Source organism: Solanum lycopersicum, chromosome 11 (genome assembly GCF_036512215.1).
Source record: "Solanum lycopersicum chromosome 11, SLM_r2.1".
Classification (NCBI taxonomy): Eukaryota; Viridiplantae; Streptophyta; class Magnoliopsida; order Solanales; family Solanaceae; genus Solanum; species Solanum lycopersicum.
Window position 1 is genome coordinate 27,351,237 of NC_090810.1, and position 24,716 is coordinate 27,375,952.

The window sequence follows — 24,716 nt, forward strand, 5'->3', positions numbered from 1 at the left end:
ATTGTCCTGTTGCTCAATCAAGTTTTCTCGATGTTGGATTTCTATTCTTTCTCCTTCTAAAGTTGTTTCGATTGATTGGGATACCTCAACGATGTTGTTTTGTCCAGCACTTTTATCAAGCATGGGGTTCTCCACTTTACTTACTTGTTTTTCATATTGTGATTTGCACTTAGGATTAGTGGCGGATGTTCGATTGTTGTTGTAGTTGATTTATCCCTTGAGTTGGTTGGAAATATCAGTTAGCTGGATGCTTTTGGCCTGAGAGTCAGTCCCCTTCGACGAATCTCCATGATTTCCGACATTTGGAGCTCTATTTCCGTAGGAAATCTCCCCATCTGCGATTTCACCGGCCATTTCACTTGAAATTTGAGTGAGATGGACCTTATCTTTAGGAGAACAAACCCCACTGGTTGAAACATTACAAATTTGACTGGAAGATGATCGAATCTGGGTGCCCAACTCAGGGGATGCACTTGCAATTCCTTCAAAGTCGCCTTTCGATTCTGATAAATTCCAATGATGGAATTCGTTGATTTTTGACTATGTTGTAGATATTGTTGAGGGAAATCTGTTTCCATAACTCTTTCTCGTCGATTCAACTCAGAATTTCCTTGGGAAATGATTTCATGTTCTCTATGTTGTTCCATTTCTAAAAACTAAGTCTTCCTCGCATCTATGTTTTGCAAATCCGTGGAGCTGTGAGGTGGATCTTGGTGCGTATTGCAATGGGGTTTGTTGCCCTTTTCGGGGCGCTCCTAAAGTATTTGGTCCGGCGTCTATCTGAGCTCTACCAGCGGCGCACGCGCCGTTGCAGCGGTGCGCCTGCGTGCCTGTACAATATCTGCTGTGAGAGTGAGCATTTGCAAGGAGACAGAAAATCTAGAGAGAGAAAAATTCAGGAAAAAAGGCTTTGGAATTTTGGGCTTAGGGTTTTGGGAGTGTTAGGGTTAGGGCTTAGGTTTTTCTTAGGTTTTAGAGTTTGTGTCTTGTGATTTGATATTTAAAATCTATGGTTTAGTGTTTCATATTTGGGTTCTCTAATTTTGTAGTTAGTTTTTTTTTTTAAAAAAAAGTATAGAGTTGAGGTTTAGGATTAAGGGTTATGGTATATTTTTTTTTAGGATTTATGGTTTTGGTTTTAACATTTGAGGTTTAAAATTTATGATTTAGTATTTAATGTTTGTTTTTTTGTTTTTCGGTCTTAGGGTTTCAGGTTTATGGTTTATGATTAGGGTTAGGGTTAATGTTAGTGTTAGTATTAGGGTTAAGGTTAGAGTTATTGTTAGGGTTAGGGTTAGGGTGTTTGGTTTTTTTAGGTTATTGGGTTTAGAAGTTAGTGTTAAAGATTTGCGGCTTAATATCAATGATTTAGTGTTTAATATTTGTGTTTTGGTTTTTTGGGCTTGGGGTTTAGGGTTTATGGTAGAGTTATTTTTATGGTTAGGGTTAGGGTTTAGGTTGTTTTTTAGATTTTTGATTTTGGGGTTAAGGATTTAAGTTGTAATATCATTGGTTTAGTGTTTAAAGTTAGGGTTTTGGTATTTTAGGCTTTGGATTTAGGGTTAAGGTTAAGGATTGGGTTAAGGTTAGGGTTAGAGATAGGGATAGATTTATGGTTATGGTTTAGGGATTCTTTTAGGTTTTTGAGTTTGGGGTTTAGGATTTTTGTTCAAAATCTGGGGTTTTGATATTTTGGTCTTCAGTTTTAAGGTTAAGTTTTTAGGGTTAGAGTTTGGGTTAGGGTTATGTTTTTTTAGGTTTTACAGTTTGGGGTTTAGGATTTGAGGTTTATAATCTATGGTGTAGTGTTTAATTTCTGGACTTAAGGTTTAGGGTTCAAGGTTAAAGATTAGTGTCAGGGTTAGGGTGTAGGTTTTTTTTTAGGTTTTATTGTTCATGATTTAGCATTTGAGGTTTAAAATATATGATTTTTGTTTAACGTTAGGGTTTTTGTATTTTGAGCTTAGAGTTTTGGGTTAGGGTTTGGGTTATTGTTAGGTTTAGGGTTAGGTTTTGGGGTTTAGGGTTTAGAATTTTAGGTTAAATATCAACGGTTTAATATTTAATATTTGAGTTTTTGCATTTTGGGCTTGGTTTTAGGGTTTATGGTAGGGTTAAGGTTAGGGTTAATATTAGGTTATGGTTAGGGTTTAGGTTGTTTTTTAGCTTTTAGTGTGTGAGATTATGGATTTGAGTAGTAATATCTATGGTTTATTGTTTAATGTTAGGGTTTTGGTATTTTTGTCTTAGGATTGAGGATTTAGGGTTAGGATTAAGAATAGGGTTAGGGTTAGGGTTTATGTAGGGATAGGGTAAGGGTTAAGGTTTAGGGTTTTCTTTAGGTTTTAGGTTTTGGTGTTAGGAATTTTTGTTTAAAATACACGGTTTAGTGTTTAATAATTTTGTTTTTGTATATTGTCCATGGTGTTTTGGGTTTATGGTTTAAGGTTAGTTTTAGGGTTAGGGTTAGGGTTTTGTTCTTTTTGGTTTTAAAGTTTGTGGTTAAGGATTTGAGGTTTAAAATCTATGATTTACTAGTTAATGTTTGTATTTGGGTATTTTGGGTTATGGTTTAGGGTTAGGGTTAGGCTTAGGGTGTGGGTAAGGGTTAGAGTTAGGGTTAGGGTTTAGGTTTTTTGACGTGTTTAAGGTTTGGATTCTCGTATATTGGACTTAGGGGTATTTTTTTGACTTAGGGTTTAATGTTTAGGTTAAGGGGTAGATTTTGGATTTTTTTGAAGTTTTATGGTTTCGGGTTTACCATTTGAGGTTTAAAATATATGGATTAATATTTAATGTTTTGGATTTTGGTATTTTGGGCTTAGGGTTTTGGGTTTATGGTTTAGGGTTAGGGTGTAGATTTTTTTTAGGTTTTTATGGTTCAAGGTTTAGCATTTGATGTTTAATATCTATGGTTTAGTATTTAATGTTTGGGTTGTGGTATTTTGGGCTTAAGGTTTTGAATTTATGGTTTAGTGTTAGAGTTAGGGTTATGGTTACGGTTACGGTTAGTATTTTTTTTGTTTTTAGGTTTAGGGTTTAGGATTTGAGGTTTAATATCAATAGTTTAGTGTTTAATGTTTTGTTTTTCATAGTTTTGACTTGGGGCTTAGGGTTTTTGGTGGGGTTAATGTTAGGATTAATGTTAGAGTTAGGGTTAGGGTTTAGGTTGTTTTCTAGGTTTTAGAGTTTTGGGTTAACCATTTGAGTTGTAATATGAATGAGTTAGCGTTTAATGTTAGGGCTTTGGTATTTTGGGCTTAAGGTTTAGGATTAGGGTTAAGATAGGGTTAGGGTTAGGGTTCGTATAAAGGATAGAGTTAGGGTTATGGTTTAGGGTTTTTTAGATTTTAGGTTTTGGGGTTTAGAAGTTTTTGCTTAAAATCAATGGTTTAGTGCTTAATGTTTGGGTTATGGTATTCTGGGCGTGGAGTTTTCGGTGAGTGGTTTAGTGTTAGGGTTAGGGTTTAGGTTTTTTTTTACATTTTAGGGTATGTGGTTTAGGATTAGGGTTACGGTTAGGAGAGGAGTTACGCTGTAGGTTTTTTTAGGTTTTATTGTATAGGGTTTAGCATTTAAGGTTTAAAATCAATGGTTTGTATTCAATGTTTGGGTTTTGGTATTTTAGGCTTAGGGTTTCAGGTTTATGGTTTAGGATTAGTGCTAGAGTTAAGGTTTGGGTTAGGGCTAGGGTTAAGGTTAGGGTTTGGGTTAGGGTTAGGGTTTTGGGTATTCTTAGGTTTTTAGGCTTAGGGATTAGGATTTGAGGCTTAATATCAATGGTTTAGTGTTTAATGTTTGGGTTTTGGTATTTTGAGCTTAGGGTTTAGGGTTTATGGTAGTTTTAGGGTTAGGGGTAATGTTAGGGTTAGGGTTAGGGTTTGGGTTGTTTTTTTTGTTTTACAGTTTTGGGTTAAGTATTTTTTTTTTTTGGAAATAGGTAACTTAATTTTCAAATATTAAGTTACAGATTTGGGTTAAGTACTTGAGTTGTAATATCTATGGTTTAGTGTTTAATGTTAGGTTTTGTGTATTTTGCAATTTTCATTTAGGGTTTAGAGTTTAGGGTCAAAGTTAAAATTGGGTTAGGGTTAGGGCTCGTGTTAGGGATAGGGTTAGGGCTATGATTTAGGGGTTTTTTTATGTTTGTTGTTTTGGGGTTCAGGATTTTTGTTAAAAATCCATCGTTTAGTATTTCATGTTTTGATTTTGGTATTTTGTGGTTTTTTTAGTTGAATTACCCTTGGAGGGGTAGGGGCTAAGCAGCACCTTCAGGCCTTATCATTTATAACAAAAAAAAGTACAAGGAGGGGGCATAAACCTAACGTCCAACATAAGATGGTTTGGAATCAACTTCCCAAAGAATGTCAACTCCTCCCCTTACACAAAAGATGAAACCGAAATACTAAACACCTAAGGAGAGGACTCCTCTCAATACAAAGAATCTAGGAAACATAAACTAGGGAGACTCTCCCTTTACAAGAAATCCTATAAACTAAACTAACCTATTCAAAGTAGCTATAATTTTATATCATAGCTAAGTTGATAAGGTAAAAGGATGTTCACGGAGGTTCTGTAATCCTTTTGGTATTCTTCCTTCTAAAGCTAGGCATCTATAACAGATCAAGGTGATCGTAGGCCTTTGCTTCCTTAGGCATTTGCTGGATGTTGAAGTATACCAGTGGGGTTGTTGTCTTGTGACTGTGTTTAGATAGTGCATTAACCACCCAATTTGCTTCTCTGAATACATGTATGCATTTGAAGTTTTGATTTTGATTGATGAGTTGTTGCATCCTCTTTAATTGTGTTATGATATTCCATTTAGGGGCTGCCTTCTGTAGAATCCAATGCACCACAAGTTGGGAGTCAAGCTCTAGTATTATGTTTTTATAACCAAGCTTAAGTGCCCAAGTCAAACCAAAGATGGCAGTCCCAATTTGTTCAGGGTAAGTGATCGCACTACCATCAGTGTTAATTTTGAGCCACTGATATGGGGGTTTACACCATTTCACCATGCTTACCTTGGTCTCATGCACACATCGTTCACTCTGTTGGACTAAATCTGCCCACTTGGCAGGACAATTAACTTGAGGAAATGCAATGTTCAGCATCTTGTAGTTGTCTTTGTAGATTGCATATTTAACCCTGTTGATGTTGATTGTTTCACCTCCATATTTGCAGGCACACCTTTTCTTCCATAGGTTCCAGCAAATGAATATTGGAGTAGCCTGTAGCAGCAGTTTGTGAGTTGCATTTTTGGCCTTGGCTGTCCAATATTGGTGTAGCAACTGCTGCAGTGAAGAGTGGTCCGGCTGGAAACCTGTTGAGCTCGCAAAGCTGCTCCAAACTTTTCTTGTATTGAAGATGTGGTCTATGCTGTCCATACCTACTCTATCAATACAACAAAAACAATGTAATGGAATATTCTTATGACATAAAAGAGAGTTGAAGTGATTTTTAGCTCTTTTTTCCATGGTATCCTCCCAGGATGATGAGCAACTAAAGCCTCCATGAGTGTTGAGTGTCCAAACTGCTTTGTCTGGAAGCTGTTGATGAGGAAAGATCTCAGTAGCTATATGTTTGAGACTTGACTACCAGGTCCCTGCTCTAACAGTTTGCTCCAGCTCCACCTTCCTTCCTCCCAAAAATCTGTAACTGTTGAGTTATTAAATTTGTTGATGTTGGTGGTGAATTGTGTTGATGGTCCATTGCCAAGCCAATTATCCCACAAAAATGAACAATTTTCAGGTTGAAGTTTCCATTCGATATGTTGTTCAACTTGTTGTCTATTCAACAACATGTATTTCCAAGTTAAAGACTCTCCAGTATCCCATTTTTTGCTGACATTGTTGGACCTTTTACAGTATTTTCCTCTCAAAAAATCTCCCCACAAGGTTTGTTTGGTTCTAAAAATCCACCATTGTTTGAATTGGAAGGCCTTGCATATATCTTTTAGATTTCTCATGCCCACTCCTCCCCCATCATAAGAGAAGCTTAGGTTTTTCCAAGAAGCCCAATGATACCTCTTCCTATCACTTTTCCATCCCCAGAAGAAGTCAGACATAAGCATTTCAATTTGTTTAACAACCGTAGTTGGAGGAGGTAGTGCAGAAAGTAGGTGAATAGGGAGGGCCTATAACACATGATCAATAAGAACTGTCTTTCCACCATAGCTGAGTTGTTTGGTTTTCCAACCTGTAATCCTGCCAAAAACTTTATTCACAAGGTCAGAAAAATATATATTCCTAGGCGTGCCAACAAATAAAGGGCATCCTAGGTAAGTAATAGGACCTTGCATTTGTTTGAAACCTGTAAGTCTCTTTATTCTATCTCTTGTGCTATTGAAAGCATTAGAGTGTAGCACAAAATTACTTTTCTCTCCATTGATGAGTTGCCCTGAAGTGTTTTCATGCTCCTTTAAGGTATTCATGAAGAGTTTCAAACTTTTGCATTTTCTAGAAGTGAAAAGAATTATGTCATCAGCAAAACTCATATGGTTTAATGGTGGCCCCCTCGTTTCCATGAAAAAACCGTGATAGTCTGGGTGATTGCAGAGTCTGTTGAGAGATATTTATAGTACCTCAACGCCTAAAATAAATAAGGCCGGAGAAAGTTGATTTGCTTGCTTGAGACCTCTAGAGGAGTGAAAGAAACCATATCTCTTACCATTTATCATGATTGAGTACCAATTGTTTGCCATGATTTTCCACACCATATGAATAAATACCTTACCAAATCCCATTTTCCTAAGAACCAAGCAAATATATGACCAAGAGACCCTGTCATAAGCTTTTGCCATGTCTAGTTTAATAATGACATTTCTACTAATATTGGGTTTTTTGATTTAATGAATGATATCCTGAGCGAGCATGAAGTTCTCGGAGATAGTTCTACCATTAACAAACCCTGATTGGTTTGTAAAGATTAAGGCAGGGAGGATAGGACTAAGTTTGTTGCTCATTAGCTTAGAAATAATCTTGCTAGTGAAGTTACTCAAACTTATACACATATACTCAGTAAGCGTGTTTGGATTATTCACTTTAGGGAGCAACACAATACAAGAATGGGAGAAGTACTTAGGAATCATTTGTCCATTGATAAAGGCCTGAAGAACCAGCTGCAGAATTAGGATTCATAGAGAAAACCACCCATTTAAGTTCATCAATACTAGGAACAATGGTAAGCTGAGCATTTTGGTCTTGATTGATCATCCTTGGAATACATTCCAAGGTATGCTCATTGATAATCTTTTCTTCACCAGTAAAGATTTCTTTGAAGTGTTCACACGCTACCTAAGCAATGTTGTCATTACCTTGTATCCAATCTCCATTTTCATTGGCAACTTTGTGAATAAATAACTTCCTTCTTCTTCCCCTTATCACTGAATGGAAGTATTTATAATTAGTATCACCCTCTTTAACCCATTGGAGTTGGGTTTTCTGTTGTAAAATAGTGTCTTCCAACTTGAGAAACTTGTTGTACTTTGCATTATTTTCATGAAGGATGTTTCTATTTGAGTCACTTTGGTTAGTGATGTAGTTTTCTTTAACTTTATGCACTTGTTCCTCATACATCATAACCTTTTGGAAAATAGCACCATATTCTTTCTTAGACCAAACACTAAGAGTATTTGATAGCCTTTTCATTTTTTGGTAAATCTCCACATACCAGTACCTGCTACTTACTTCTCCTAACAGGTTTTCACAGCTTCCATGAAACGAGGGTTGTCCACCTAACAATTGAGAAATCTGAAGTACTTGGTGTGATCAGTTGTTGTGGAAACCATTTCCATTAGAAGAGGACAATGATCAGACCCAGAAGATGACAAGTGAGTTATAGCTGTTTGAGGCATCTTTTACAACCATGAATCATTAACCATAGCCCTGTCAAGTCTCTTCCAAATTCTGGGATTAATACGCTCTTGTTGGACCAAGTGAATTTCTAACCACTAAAACCAATGTCCAAAAGGCCACAGGCTTCAATGTCAGCTATAATATCCATACTTTTCCTCATGTTATAAGGATCCCCTCCAAGTTTTTCCTCCATGCAAGTTAATACATTAAAATCACCAACAGTACACCAAGGGTTATCATTCAAGGTATCATGGTGAATCATTTTGTCCCAAAGAGGTCTCATGAGGTGATCTTTGCATTTAGCATAAGCAAAAGTACTAGTAAATTGATATTGTAATTCATTGTGTTTAATTTTGCAAGTCATTGATTGTTCATCTTCATCAAGAATACTACAGTCAATATCTACTCTAAACAAACCAAATTTTACCATTACAATTACTAGTAGCATTTTCCATGTGTAATCGGACCTTAAAGCTTTGAACATGAACACTATCAAATAATGGTTCCAAAATAGTGATAACAGATAATGGTGAAGCTCTCTGAGCATCATGAGTCTCTCCAACACCCTTTGAGTGTTAATCCCTCTCACATTCCATATTATTGTACTAATCATTGGGAAGATCTTGAAGAAAAGAGCCTAGTGTTTGGTCTGCCATCAGTGACAATGTTGACATCTTGTTTCTTGAATTAGAGTTTGTCAAGTTGTAACCCTATTGAGGATAGGCACTGACATTGTGTTACATTTTGAATCTCGTCCTCTAGGGCCTGATCATTATGAGGACTAAAGGACTTAATAAGAACCTCAATAGTCTCATCATCCTCATCAGGATCATCTAGAGAGTGGTTGTCCTTATCTAGCTCATCCTGAGAAATATCCACTACATACTCATCAAAAATAGGTGTTGTATTAATCTTGCACCCTTGTTGTCTCTTATCAGGAGGTTCAGTTGATGGAGGAGTCATATACTGAGCCTGTAGGTGAAGAATCTCTATTCCTTGATTGTCATTGACCATAATAATTTTTTTGCAAGGCTCTTCTTCCATTTCGTGTTCCAATTCACTGTCATTCTCTTGTTATTTGCTTTGTCTCCTTTTAGCATGATCTCTTTTCCTGTTTATTAGGCTTGTCTTTTCTCTTTGGCATGCTTCCCAGAGTGCAAGTATCAATCTGTTTCCCTTTTATTTTTATTTTCCTCCTTTTTCAAGTTGCGGTTTTTCTTTGTTTTTTCCCTGACTGATATCTCTGTTCAGAACCTGCTGTTGATTCGGTTGATGTTCCTTTTGTTGTTGCCTTTTTTTAGACCTATTAGGGGCTCTAAGGTCTGAGCTATGGTATATATCCAACAACTTCATCAGTTAAACCAGCATCAACATCAATAATATTTGGGGAATTGGGATTTGGGAGGATTGAGTCAATACTTGAGTTTTTGTTGGCTGCAGCAACCTGCTACCTTTGTTAATTGTGTGTATTGAGTCTTGTTGTTATAGTTGAGCTCTTATTGTACTCATTTTTTGTTTTGTCTACTTCCCTTGTTTGGTCTGTTTCATGTTGGTCCTGCATTTCAAGATTAGCAAAAACATTTTGAATTTCAAAACTAGTTATACTAGTTGATGACTGTGTTTGTCGATGGCTCTCATTGCTTCCTTGCATTTGAGTTAAGACAGGTCTCCAAACTGTTTTGGAGGTGGTTTGATCTTGGTTTTGCTGTCTTTTTTGTGTGTATGCCATTGTTCCTCCTAAAATTTTGCTTGTTGATCTTGCTCCATCTGATTGTAGGTGTTATTTCCTTGCTGCTGTCGTATAATTTGCTTCTTTGGTTGAATTTGGTTTCCTTCCTATCTTGGTTTACCCCCTTTGATTTATGCCCAGCTGGTTTGTGCCTTTGTTATAGTCTGATTTATGGTTTTTTCATGTTCTTGTGAATTTTTTTTGTACGCCTTGTTCTTTACTCTTTTTTCCAGATTCCAGCTCTTACTTTAATTGAACTCATCGTCCCTCCTCTTGACTATACATTCCTTTACCATATGGCCTTGATGTTTAAAGTACAAGCAATAAATTGGAATCCCTTCATACTAAACCTTTAAGCATCTTCATTTGTAAGGATCCGAATTTTTGAATCCTAGCCATACATGAGTACGTCTTGCTTTGGTAAGATCAAATTGGACTTTTACTCTAGTGGTGGTACCTCTAGTCCTTTGAGAGGTTGGTGAATCAAGGACTAACACCTTTCCAATACATTCAAAAATAGTCGTCAACAAAACTTTATTGTAACAGTACCAAGGTACGCCAGGAGTAGCTACCCAAATAGGAACAATATGAATTTCCTCTTCCAGGGTGAAATAAGGGGTCCAAGCTTGTATTCTCATCAATTGCCCTTCAATATTCATTCTAGGTTGTGTCCAAAAAGTTTGCTAATCAAACTCATTTTCGAGATCAATATAAACATGCCTAGAGTTAAAGTGTGTGATCTTCACACTCCCCGTAAGCTGAGTTTTGAGGGTGAAGATTTTCCTAACCAGCTCCATTTTTGGAATCGTAATCGTAAACTTGGGCACAAGTGTGTACATACGAACCTCCGCAAATTTCACATAATAATCATTTTCATTCAGAAACACAGTAGGAAATCCTTGTCTAGTGGTATGAATAGGATCATTCAAAACAATCAGAATTTCATGTTTTGACTGATTGTATCTTAATCTAGTAACAAAAGATTGCACAACAGTATGGGGAGAAATTTCTGAATTTTTTCAATGTTTCGCATTATTGTTAGAATTTTGACCCTGTCGATGGTTAGTAGGATTCCTAGCAGCTGCCTGAAGAACATCATTGCCCTATTTATTACTTCTATTAGATTGAGAGTCAGGTTCATACCTCAGAACTACTTTGATCATTTCCAGTCAGGTGTGTTTCCTTGTCTGAGTGCTCAAGTGTTTGACTTGAGTGTTCTTCCCTTTGTATTTGTAAACTTCCAGACTCCATAACTTTTTCATGTTGGTTGATTGTCATATGTGAATTACCTTTATTAAACATAGGAGTTTGGTAAGATTAATTACCTTCTATGCCAGATGAAAAGTTTGAAGATTGTGTTTCATTTTATGAGGTTGCTATGTGCATCCTCATCGAATTCCTGTTAGTTCCCTGTTGTTTGATCAAATTTCCCCCATGCTGAGTTTCTTTTCCTTCTCCCATTGATGTTGCTTCGATTGAATGAGAAACCCCAACATTGGTTTTTTGTCCAGAACCAGACGCGAATTTCTCCCCTTTACTTCCTCATTTTTCCTGTTGTACTTTAGAATTAGGATCAGTGGAAGAAGATGGATTGCTGTTAGAATTGATTTCTCCCTTGTGTTTGTTGAAAATGTCAGTAAGATGTATGTTCTTCGCCTAAGAATCAGTCTCTTTCAATGAGTTTCCATGGATTCAAACATTTCGAGTTCTATCTTCACCAGAGTTCTCCCCGTCGATGATTTCACTGTCCATTTCACTCAACATTTGAGTGACATGGACATCATTGTTGGGAGAACAAACCCCTGTGGTCGAATCCATACGAATATGACTTGAAGTTGGTTGAATTTGAATACGCAGCTCAGATTGCGCACTCGCAACTTCGTCAAATTTTTCCTCTCGATTCTATTTATTGGGACGATAGAAATGGCTTATTTTTGGATATGTGGTAGATATTAATGTGGTGTATTCATTTCCATTATCCTTTCTTCAGGATTCCACCCAGAAATTCCTTGGGAAATATTTTCTCGATCATCATCAAACTCCCCTTCCAAAAATACATTATTCATCGCATCATTGACCTGCGATTTCAAGGCGTTCTGAGATTGATCATGGAGCGTATTATCCAGGGGTAAAATGCCATCTCCATAGTGCTCTTTTGGACTTTAGTCCGACGTCCATTTAACTCCTACCGGTGGCCCACATGCCATTGCGCGCTGGACATACCTGAATTTCCTTTAGCTGTTGTGAGAGAGAAGAGAGATTGTTTGTTAGGAGAGAAAATTCTACAAAGTGAAAAAAAAATCAAGAAACTGAGGCGCGATGTATTTCAGGTTTTTTTTTTTAGTTGAACGACCCTTGAAGTGGGTCAGGGGCTTAGCATCACCCCCAGGCCTTACCATTTATTAAGAAAAATGTACAAGAAGGGAGGCATTTTACCTTACCTTCCACAAATTTGGTAGGATGTAATTGACTTATCTACTAATATAGTCAATTCATCCTTATACAACATGATGCACTTCTATAGAAATACCTAGAGAGGACTCCTCTCTTAATACATATTCTAAGAAAGCATAAACTAGGGAGACTCTCCCTTTACATGGATAATGAAAGAGTAAATCTATTCTACTAACTAAAAACTAGTTAATGAATAAATTTAGTGTCAATTGTAATGTTATACATTTACTAACTTATAATATATCTAAGGTGGATGTTTTATTCTCTTGAGCTTCCTTCTTCTAAAGTTTTGTGTGTTCATCTTCTCCAATAGATAGTTTCCTTTAATTGCCCCTTCAAGTTGTCTTGTTGTGTAGATGTGTTGAACTAATTCCAGACTGTGACTCCATTTGGATAGCAAGTCTGCAGTGATGTTTGCTTCCCTGTATATGTGATGACACTGAAAGTGTTCCATTTTCCTAATTATGTGCTGGATTTGTTGGACAAGATCTTCATATCTCCATGGAATTCGTATTTTGTTTTTGATCCAGTTGTACAGCAGTTCTGAATCAACTTCCAATTCCACTCTTTTGTATCCATGTTGCTCACACCACTCCAGCCCATATAGAGGAGCTTTTATCTCTGCAATATTGTTAGTTCCAAAACCAAAAGGTAGAGAAAAAGCATAAACTATTTTACCTTGATGATCCCTTAAAATACCACCACCTCCAATCTTGCCTGAGTTCTGTATAGCACTCCCATGTGTATTAAGTTTGTGAGTGCCTAAAACTGGTTTATTCCATCTCACCAACACTATGTTATATTGCTGTTTGCAGTGCTCGACTATGTTAATTAGCTTGCTCCAACTAGACTGCCATGGTATACTTGGAAACACAAGTTTGATAACCTGCATTACATCCTTAAATATGCCATGTTGTACTCTATATATGTTGGAGCTCTTCTTTCCATACTTGACAGCACACTTGTTCTTCCATAAATGCCAACAAATTAGATTAGGTAAAATTTGAATAAGTAGTTTCTGTAGCTCATTGTTAGATTGCTGATCCTTCCATTTCAATAGTTGGGCTCTAAGAGTAGTGTTGACTGGCACAATTCCAAGTGTTGCAGCATGGGTTTTCCATATATGTTTAGCAAAGTTGCCATTAATCAAAATGTGATTAATGTCATCTTTGCCGTTAATATAACAACAATAACACTCAGAGATAGCTTTACCAAATTTCTGCAAAAGTTCATTAGTAGGCAATTTACCTTTTAAAGCTCTCCAAATGAAGAAGGCTATTTTAAAAGGTAATTGTTTATGCCAAATAATTGTATTAATAATGTCAAAATTTCTTTTCTTTCTAATACACTCCCATGCAGTAGCTATAGTAAATTTGCCAGTTTCAGATGGAGTCCATATTGCAGTGTCTTCTTTTCCTGCAGTATACTTGAAGTTTGTCTGCAAAATCTTAGGTATCATCAAAGGTGTCACCTGTTGTCTAATAAGCCTTTCGTTCCACTTACCATCCTTTATGAAATCAGCAACCACACTATTATTTATACTAGATATTTGATCACTTTGACTGGCAATAGTTTCAGTATCCAACCAATTATCCCACCAAAAGCTACTAGTACCAGAATGTATTTGCCATTTAATAAGAGATTCCACCTTAAGCCTATTTCTAGTTAAGTATCTCCAAACCAAGGAATCTCCAGAATCATACTTTTTAGCCACAGGATTGGCACTTTGACAGTATTTGGCTTTTAAAAACTGACTCCATAAGCATTTTTTAGTTCTAAAATCCCACCACTACTTATATTGAAAAGCTGTACAAATATCATCAAGTAATCTCACTCCAATACCCCCTTCATTTGTTGGATATGCCATGTTTTCTCATGAAGACCAGTGATATTTCTTACCATCTCTATCACTACCCCAAAAGAAATCAGCAATGAGCTTTTGAATACAATTTAAGGTAGTTTTGGGAGGTGAAATAGCAGCAAGAGTATGGATTGGTATAGATTGCAAAACATGTTTTACCAAAGTAATTTTACCTCCATAATTTAAAATTTTGGAATGCCAACCTGCAATTCTTTTGATTACCTTTTCAACCACCTCAGAGTAATAGATAATCCTTTGCCCTCCTATATATAATGGACACCCAAGATAATTGATAGGACTGTTCTTCCTATTAAAACCAGTAGCCATCTTAATCTCCTCTATAATGTCATGACCTGTGTTAGATGATACCATAAAGAAACTTTTTTCTTTATTCACCTTTTGATCTGAAACATCTTCATATACTTCAATAGTTTTCATAATAAGATGAAGGGAATTACTATCAGTAGAAGAAAATATAATTATATCATCAGCAAAACTAAGATGATTAATTTTTGGACCTTTCCTTTCCATCTGAAACCCTTTATATTGATTATTTTGATAGAGAAGATTTAGATGTCTTGACAGTACTTCAGCACCAAGAATAAATAATGCAGGAGACAGGGGATCACCCTGTTTAAGACCTCTCTTTGAATGAAAAAAATCATGCCTCTTTCCATTTATTACAATAGAATACCAATTATTACTCATAATCCTCCAAACTCTATCAATAAACACTTCAATGAACCCCATTTTCCTTAAAACCAAACAAGTATAAGTCCATGATACTCTATCATATGCTTTAACCATGTCTAACTTGATAACCACATTACTGCCTTCTTTTGGTTTTTTAATACCATGAATAATTTCCTGAGCCAACGATATATTCTCAGCTATACTCCTCCCTTTGACAAAACCTGATTGATTTTCAAAAACAACACCAGGTAATATGGAAGCCAATCTGGTGCTAAGGATTTTTGATATAATTTTATTAGCAAAATTACTAAGCTAATAGGTCTGAAATCCTTAAGTCTGCATGGATGATCAGTTTTGGGAAGTAAAATTAGACAAGAATGTGTCATATATCTGGGCATACCATTACCAATATAAAAATAATTAACAGCAGCCAAGAGATCTTCTTTGATAATATCAAAACATACTTGGTAAAATTTTCCTCCAAAACCATCAGGACCAGGTGCTGAATGAGGATTCATACTCATAATAATCCTTCTCAATTCATCCATATCAGGTAATCTATCTAAACCATCATTTTGTTCCTGAGTAATCATAGGATTAATACACTGCAGTATATCTTCCGTAATTTTCTCATTCTTTCCAGTAAAAATTTCCTCATAATAATCACAAGCCTTTTTAGCAATATCTTCTTCCCCTTCAATCCAGTTTCCACTGTCATCCATCAATTTATGAATTGCCATTCTATTTCTTTTACCTATAATCACAGCATGAAAATATTTAGTGTTAGCATCACCCTCTTGTAACCAATGTAACTGAGTTTTCTGCTGAATAATCTTATATTCCAACTTCAAGTACTTAATATACTTAGCATTAATAGCATTAAGCTTCTCACCATTTTCAATACTATGATTACTGATCATATCGTTTTTAGCCTTTTTCACCAACTCCTCATACAGTTTAACCTTTTCAAATACATCACCATATTCCTGTTTTGACCACCCTCTCAAAGTTTTAGTTAACCTTCTCAACTTTGTATGAAAATTCCACATAGGATTTCCAATCACATCTCTTTTCCAACAATTTTCCACAGTTTTGTAGAAAGAATCATTCTCAGTCGACAAATTCAGAAATTTAAAATATTTAATAGTATTGGATTGAATATCACATATTTCCATGAATAAAGGACAGTGATCAGACCCTACAGAAGGAAGATGAGTAATACTAGAATGAGGCATTGTTTCAATCCATTTATCATTAGTCATACCCCTATCCAATCTTTTCCAAATCCTTGCACCATCTCTCCTATGATTACACCAAGTGTAATCCTGACCATAATATCCCATATCAACTAATCCACATGCCTCAATAATACTAATAAACTCCAAGCTCTTATTAATATTATAATCTTTACCACCCAGCTTCTCACTAGTAGAGGTGATAACATTGAAATCACCTAAAATACTCCAAGGATACATGGTTTCAGACCTTTTAAGCATAACATCCCAAAGAGGTTTCCTTAACTAATCCTTACACTTAGCATATACATAAGTCATAATGAACTTCTCACAGCAGTTCTCATGTCTAATTTCACAAGTCACCTGTTGTTGATCACTCTCCAAAATATCACAAGTAATATCATTAGACCAAAAAAGCAAGATTTTATTATTAGAGTTACTATAACTATGATCCATGATCAACTGCATCTACAAGAATCTATATGAGCTTGATTAGAGAAAGGTTCTAAAATAGCCAGCATAGATAGATTATGCAATTTTCTGAGGTTAATCAATCTCTCAAGAGCACCAAATGTATTAATGCTCCTCATATTCCAACATAACAACTTAATCATTAAATTCCACTACTTCTAGCTCTAGTATTAGGCTTGCTAGAACTAATAAGTTTATTTTGTTTTACAAGCTTCCTTCCTCTTGGTGACAGACCTTGTTTGCCAGTTACATCTCTAATTTCATCCACATTAGAGGACTGAAGCAAAGGGCCCTTATGAATTTGGTCAGAGGTGTTAAATTCCTCACCTGGTTCAATACCCTCTCCTAAAGAATGAGTATCCACATCATCCTCATCTTCAGAATCTGGTTCCCTATATTCATCAAAATTCTCATCTCTTTGAAGATCAATAGGGTCATTACTAGTGGTTTTATTGTTATTTTTAGTGTTAATATGTGGAGGAACATTAACAATATTTTTATCAGGGGGTTCTTTCTCAATATTACTAGGAATCCCTTGTTCAACAGCTTTATTTTTTCCTTTATCATAATTAACATGCTGAGATCTAATTTCCACCTGACTTCTTCCAACCTCACCTCCATCAGCTATACCAGCATTATCACTATCAGGGATTGTAGGGGAGGGGAGCATTGAGTCAATACCTACTTTGTTAAGGTTTTCATATTGATGATCAGCCTGGGGATCCATAGTGACCTGAATTTCCACCCTTGATTGCTTCCTTTTTTCCTTCTGTACATAAATTTCTTCCTGCTGATAATACTTGTATTGATCCCTTCCATCTCCAACACGTGTATGATCCTGTGTTTCAAGGTCAATATAGGTATTTTTAGTAGGAATAGAAATCATAACTGTTTGAGACTGTTGTTGATGATGAACAGTTTTATCATTGTTGAATCTAACTTGTTGGTTGTTGTTCCTTCTTCTTTGAGTTTTCCATTCATCTTGTAGACCTTGTTGCTGATTTTGAACACCTTGTTGTCTTGATTGATCATGATCCATTTCACTTCTACCAGTATCCATGTATTGAGTATTCTGTAAATCTGCAGTGTCATGTATAGCATTGTCTTTCCTAGGCCTGTTTTTTCTATCTCTTTTCTTTTTTTATTTTCCTCATCCCTTTGCTTAACTATACAATCAGATTCCTTATGGCCTTAATGTTTACAGTAAAACAGTAATTAGGAATGCTATCATATTCAATCTTTTGCCACCTCCCATCAGTAATGTCTTCTCCTATGTATCCCATCCAAATGTGTGGAGGTCTTTCCTTGGTTAGATCTACCTGAACCTTAACTTTAGCTTGGCTCCCTCTAGTTTTGTTAATTGATGCAGAATAAAGATATAACACCCTACCTATAGGTGAAAGCAGGCTAGTAATGAACTGTTTATTGTAACAATGCCAAGGCAATTCAGGCAATGAAATCCAAATTGGAACTAGAGGTGTTTCTTCCTCAGGTGTAAAATTGGGAGTCCAGGCCTGTATTCTCATTACTTGCCCTGATATTGTCATCCTTTGCTTAGTCCAAACCATGTCGTAGTCTAGTTCATTATCAAGATCTATGTAAACATGTCTAGAGTTAAAATGGGCTATTTTAACACCCCCAGATAACTGAGTTTGTAGGATAAAATTTTTCCTAATTAACTCAATTCTAGGCATGGTATAGATGAACTTTCTTATTAATGTAAACTTACAGGTTGAAGCAAGGTCTTTAACTACTTCCAATTTAACATATAATACAGCAGGTAAGCCTTGCTTAGTAGTAATCTCAGGTTCAGTCAACTTAATGTTCTCCCCACTCTTGGATTGATTATATCTAAGTCTGTCTGCATAGGTTTGTATGACTGTATAGGGTGCAGGTTCAGGTATGTGATCTTTCTTAGGAAAATTGTTAGTTCCTGAAGGAAGATCATTCTTATCAATTCCAGTTCTAGGCAAAGTTCTATCAAAATTGCTAGTTAATTTGGGAAAATTATGTTGATAATCAGGATTTCTTACAGAAACATTGTTAGTTTTATCAGTAACATTCATCATATTATCATTCTTGGAATTAGAATTGGTTGAAACAAAATTACCTTGACCATTAGGGTTTGGGTTAGGATTATGTTAGGGTTTATTATTTTTTTGGGTTTTAGGGTTTGTAGTGTAGGATTTGAGGTTTAAAATCTATGGTCTAGTGTTTCATATTTGGGTTCTCATATTTTGGACGTAGGGTTTTTCTTGGAATTAGGGTTCAGTATTTAGGGTTAAGTGATAGGCTGTAGGTTCTTTTAAAAATTTATGGTTGTGGGTTTAACATTTGAGTTTTGAAATATATGGTTTACTATTTCATTTTTGGGTTTTGGTATTTTGGGCTTATGATTTTGGGTTTATTGTTTATGGTTAGGGTTAGGGTTAAGGTTAGTGTTAGGATTAGGGTTAAGGTTAGTGTTAGGGTTAGGGTTTGGGTGTTTGGTGTTTTTATGTTGTTGAGTTTAGAGTTTAGGGTTTAGGATTTGAGGCTTAATATCAACGGTTTAGTGTTCAATATTTGTACTTTGGTATTTTGGGCTTGGGTTTAGGTGTGATGGTAGGGTTAGGGTTAGGGTTTAGGTTGTTTTTTAGGTAATAGATTTTAAGGTTAATGATTTTTGTTGTAATATCAATGGTTTAGTGTTTAATGTTAGGGTTCTGGTATTTTGAGCTTTGGATTTAGGGTTTAGGGTTTAGGGTTCAGTGTTGTGGTTAAGGATAGGGTTAGGGTTAGTAATAGGGATAGGGTTAGGGTTAGGGTTTTAGCGTTTTTCTTGATTTTTAATTTTGGTCTTAGGATTTTAGCTTTAAAATCTATGGTTTAGTATTTAATATTTGAGTTTTTATATTTTGGGCTTGGGTGTATGGTTAATGGTTCAGGGTTAGGGCTAGGCTTAGGGTTAGGGCTTGGTTTTGGGTTAGGGTTAGAGTTTATGTTTTTTTAGGTTTTAGGGTTTGTGGTTGAGGATTTGAGGTTTAAAATCTATGGTCTAGTGTTTAATGTCTGGACTTAAGGTTTAGGGTTTAAGGTTTTGGATTAGGGTCTGGGTTAGGGTAAGGATTAGGGTTAGGATGTATTTTTTTTAGGTTTTATTGTTCATGATTTAGCATTTGATGTTTAAAATCTATAATTTTTTCTTTAATGTTTGGGTTTTGTTATTTGGGGCATAGGGTTTAGGGTTAGGGTTTGGGTTAAGATTAGGGTTAGGGTTAGGTTTTTGGGTTTTGGGATTTCTTTTAGGTTTTATGGTAGGCTTAGGGTTAGGGTTAATATTAGGGTTATTGTTAGGGTTTAGGTTTTTTTTTTAGGTTTTAGTTTTGGGGGTTATGGATTTGAATTGTAATATCTATGGTTTATTGTTTAATTTTAGGGTTTTGGTATTTTGGGCTTAGGGTTGAGGGTTTAGGGTTAGGATTAATGATAGGCTTAAGGTTAGAATTTATATTAGAGATATGGTATCAGTTAAGGTTTAGAGTTCTCTTTAGGTTTTAGGTTTTTGGGTTTAGGATTTTTGGTTTAAAATCCATGATTTAGTGATTAATGTTTTGGTTTTTATATTTTAGGGATGATGTTTTGGGTTAATGGTTTAGGGTTAGGGTTATGGTTAGGGTTTAGCTTTTTTAGGTTTTATGGTTTGTGGTTTTGGATTTGATGTTTAAAATTTATGGTTTACTATTTAATGTTTGTGTTTTGGTATTTTGGGCTTATGGTTTTGGGCTTATGGTTTTGGGCTTAGGGTGTAGGTTAGGGTTAGGGTTAGGGTTTAGGTTTTTCATAGTTTTTAAGGTTTGGGTTCTCGTATTTTAGACTTAGGGTTATTTTTTGACTTAAGGTTTAGTGTTTCGATTAAGGGTTAGGGTGTAGGGTTTTTTAAGGTTTTATGGTTGGGGGTTTTACCATTTGAGATTTCAAATCTATGGATTAGTATTTAAGGTTTTGATTTTGGTATTTTGGGCTTAGGGTATTAGGTTAATGGTTTAGGGTAAGGGTATAGAATTTTTTTTGGTTTTATGGTTTAGGGTTTAGAATTTGATGTTTACTATATATGGTTTAGTATTTAATGTATGGGTTGTTGTGTTTTGAGCTTTTTTCTTTTTTCTTTTTTGGTTTAATTACCCTTGGAGGGGTAGGGGTTGAACAATGCCCCAGGCCTTATCATTAATAACAAAAAACAAAATACAAGGAGGGGGACATAAACCTAATCTTACACAAAAGAAGAAACCAAAATACTAAGCACCTAAGGAGTGGACTCCTTACAATACAAAGTATCTAGGAAGCATAAACTAGGGAGACTCTTCCTTTACAAGAAAGCTTATAAACTAAACTAACCTATTCAAAGTAGCTATAATTTTAATTAAAGCCATGTTGAAAATATATACACCTCAAGGAGGCTCAAAAATTCTCTTTGTCTTCCTTTTTTTAAAGTTAGGCATCTCCAATAAGTCGAGTTGATAGTAGTTCTTTGCTTCTTTCGGTAGTTGATGGCTATTGAAATATACTTGAGGAGTGGCAATGTTGTGACAATGTTTTCACAATGCATCCGCTACGCAATTCGCTTCTCTGAATACATGAATGCATTTGAAGTTGTGTACTTGATTGATAAGATGTTGCAGCCTTCCAAGTTGTGTGATGATGCTCCATTGAGGGACTGCCTTCTTTAGGACCCATTGCACTACTAGTTGAGAATCAAGTTCCAAAATTATGTTTCTGTATCCAAGCTCAAGTGCCCAAGTTAAACCAAAGATGGATGCCTCTATTTTAGCTTTGTTGTTTGTTCCTTCTCCAAGTGGTGTTGCGAAAGCCACAACTCATGAATAATATAACTCAATATAACTAACTCATTTCATTATTATATAGCAGTTTAAAGACATGTGCAATATAAAGAAAGGTTGTTTAAAACATGATTTTCAACTATGTGTATGTAAAGAAACACTTATGTCCTAGATGTATCTAAAACTACAAATAAACTGATGTAAACTAATTATCTTAATAAAAGAAATATCATGCTTCCTCTCAAAGTCTACTTGTGAAAAGCATGAATGAAATATCATACCCTATTCATACTACGTAGAACCTCTTGAGGAACCATGTTACCATTGTGACAGTTGGTCTGCTCATATCATGATTCAGACACAGGTAACTAGGATCAATATTCGGCATACGGTTGATCCAGTCAGCAACTCAGAGTCAGTTGGTGAGCCTACCTTCATTTCGAAGGACATCTTTATATTTAAAGTTATTTTATTTAGTTTTTAGTTTTTAGTTTTTAGGATGATTGGGGGTCCTGTCCAAATATCCATCTCTATTCAAAAGATTTCACATACAGATAGCAGTAGTTTAATTAGTCTTTTCCTTGCACTTGTAAACGATTAAGACTTGAATTGCCATTTTGTCTAGGTATCACTTTAGAGTTATGTCTTATGTTTAAGTATGTCGCTGAGTAAGTAAGACAAGAAAAGGGTCCACTCAAGGACAACAATGGTCTTTGAGTGTCGGCCATGTCCAGGGTGTAGGCTCGGGGTGTGACAAACTTGCTATCAAGAAAAGAGCTCGCAAGTCCTAGGGAGTTTATAAAGTCGTGTTTGTAGAGTCCTAGTTGTCGGTGTGAAGTGTTACACATCTACAGTTAGGAGGCTACAACATTTAGGATTTTCTTCAGTTCTTCATATTCCTTTCGTGTGTTAGAGTTTGACCTCTAAAAGTTTCTTCTAATTTGTGCCTACGCTTGTTTTAAGAGAATAATACCTCCACGAAGAGAATTAAGAGGTCGTCCAACTAAAAGGAATGTTAAGGAACAAGAATTACCAAATGCACCAGAAATGGAACCATAAGGAAAAGTTACTAATACTGAGTTTAGAGAGGCAATTAGGGTGTTAACTTTAGGTGTGACTAACCACGTTTGTAAACAAAGAAGAGATCGATAAGAAAGGGCCAACATTTTGAGGATTTGTGAGTTCTTAAGGATGAATCCCTTAAGATTTTTTGCTTCAAGAACTACTAAGGATCCAGAAAACTTCATTGAGGAACTGAAAAAGGTATTAGATGTGATGAATGTTGTTGACACTGAAATAGTTTAGCTAGTTGCATATCAACTGAAGGGTGTTTCTAGGACTTCGTTTGATCAGTGGAAAGAGGGTAGGGATGAAGATGCACCACTTACGAGTTGGGATTTTTTTGAGGAGGCCTTATTGAGGCATTTCATTCACAAAGAACTGAAAGAGGATAAGGTATGATATTTCCTCACACTTAAGCAAGATTCTCTAAGTATTCGTGAATATGGGTTGAAGTTCACCCAACTATCTTGTATAACAAGTTAACTTAACTTAGTGGATCCACTAGTTTCACTTACACGTTCATCTAAAAAGTATGACCCGTTAATACCCATGATGACTATATGGTTTTCATGGAGAGTTGAGTTAATATGAATTTTCATCCCCAGATCGGTGCACAATACTTCTCCCAAAATATACGATATCTCATGCTTTTAAAAATATCTTTCTTCTTTGGGTTGATATAATTTCTTAACACTTAGCTTTAGAAAGCTCTCTTGAAATCAATATTCCCTTTTCTTTCTCTAATATCTTTTGAAAATCTTAGTTTCTTCTTAACTTAACTGTAAAAACATACGTAGAATCTTAGGCAATACTTAGTTCCCTTATAACTTTTGAGAAATGAACTCCACTCTTTAATCATTATTTAGCTTAAAACATGAGTCTTAAATAAATTCTTAGGGATTGCCTAGTTCTCTTTTATTTATTTGAAGGAAAAACTTCATCTCTTTACTCTTTACTTAACTTGAAACTTGTGTCTTAAATCAACTCTTAGGGAATACTTAGTTCCCTTATATTTCTTTGAATAACAAACTTCAACTCTTTACTTAACTTGTAATTTGATATGCTCAAACTTACTTCTCCAATAAGAAGTAAAGCGGTCGTGTCAAGTAAATAACCTAACTAGTGAGGTTGGGATCGTTCCCACGAGGAAAATAGTCTAGACTTAACTTCAATTTTTTATTACTACTGTTTGGTCAATGACTTCCTTGGAAAGTAAAAACAATAAAACGGGGTTTCTATTTCTAAATGAATGAAAATAACTAACGCAATTGAAAGAGACACTTAACAGCTTTGAATGCTGGATTTTAATGAATTAATCAAAGTAACTAGGGTTTACGTGTTCCCCACGGGTTCATAACTTGATCATTCTAACTATAAAAATTCTTTCCTAGTATCTTGCATGCAAAGTGATAAGTTATGTATTTCTAAATCCTTGGTCAGGCATCTAGAAAATCTCACTCTGCACCTTGGTCCGGCTACGTGTGTTGCTTTCCTAACCCTTATCTTTACCTCATATTAAGCATCGTATTCGATATTTGACTGTGTTATTACCTCGTACCAATCAATACTAGCCTATTAGATAGTATATACTAAATCTATGTTGATAATTCTTTTCCGATTATCTACCTTCTTGGTCTGGCAAGTAGCATTAAGGCGAGTTCTGACATTGGCCATCTGTTAAAAAGACTTCTAAGCGAAAGAATTATTAATACATACAAGACACCATTCTAGAATTGTTATTTTAGTTAGGTTTTATCTCATTATTTGCCTATGGTTCCCACAACCCTAGTTATGGAGTTTAGTCACCCATAGTGATAATCACAACACTCAAATATATTATATAAGAATTCATGTATTTACTTCAATGAAAAAGAGTAAAATCCGAAAGTTTGCTTGATTAATCACCAAAAGTCACTTGCAAGAATCTCAAAGTAATCAATAATCAATAATCTAGAGTTTAATAATATGATGTTTACTAATGCATTGTCTAACAATCTAAGAGTCTAACCTCAAAAACGAGGTTTTTCGAACTATTTATAAAAAATAAAAACCTAGTTAAACAAGGAATCTATTTGCTGAAAATCTGCCAAAACGCGGTTGGGTCGACGGACCTCGCGACGGATCGTCATGGTCACGACGGACCGTCATGGACTCCATCATCCCATACTTATGCAATTTCTTCTACTGCTCTTCTTTGTTACCCTCGACGGCAAGTATGACGGACCGTCATAGGCACAACGGTCCGTCGAGTGCCTTCGTTCCAAAACACTTCAACTCTTGGAATATAGGTACTGGGATTACTTCTCTGAACTTCATGACGAACCTGCAGGACGGACCGTCATAGACACGACGGATCGTCACAAGCTTTGTAACCCCACACTTGGTCAGACTTCCCCATCTTCCTTCAGCAGCTGCACTACGCTGCCACCTACAGACTGTCACAAGCACGACGGACAGTCATAAGCTCTGTAGGTGATCTCTTCTGCATTTCTTCGCTCAAAATCTCCGCATTCAGCTTTGGACAGATTTCCTGCAAAA

General features: G+C 35.7%; 1 protein-coding gene across 1 annotated transcript; it reads right to left on the bottom strand.

Annotated features, from left to right (window-relative positions):
- Positions 1–12,280: 12,280 nt before the first annotated feature.
- Positions 12,281–16,065, bottom strand: LOC104644619 (uncharacterized). Its single transcript, XM_069290925.1, has 3 exons — positions 14,991–16,065; positions 14,120–14,811; positions 12,281–13,825 (listed from the first exon to the last, which is right to left on the bottom strand). The coding sequence occupies exons 1-3, from the start codon at positions 16,063–16,065 to the stop codon at positions 12,281–12,283; spliced, it is 3,312 nt and encodes a 1,103-aa protein (XP_069147026.1).
- Positions 16,066–24,716: the final 8,651 nt, after the last annotated feature.

Excerpts from the sequence above, each read along its gene's own strand:
- LOC104644619 (XM_069290925.1), bottom strand. The coding sequence starts at position 16,065 with ATGTATCCTTGGAGTATTTTAGGTGATTTCAATGTTATCACCTCTACT. Across the intron at positions 14,812-14,990 it reads TTATTTTTATATTGGTAATG|GTTTTGTCAAAGGGAGGAGT; the intron begins GTATGCCCAGAT and ends AAAATCAATCAG. Across the intron at positions 13,826-14,119 it reads ACTCTGAGGTGGTTGAAAAG|TGGTGGGATTTTAGAACTAA; the intron begins GTAATCAAAAGA and ends CAATATAAGTAG.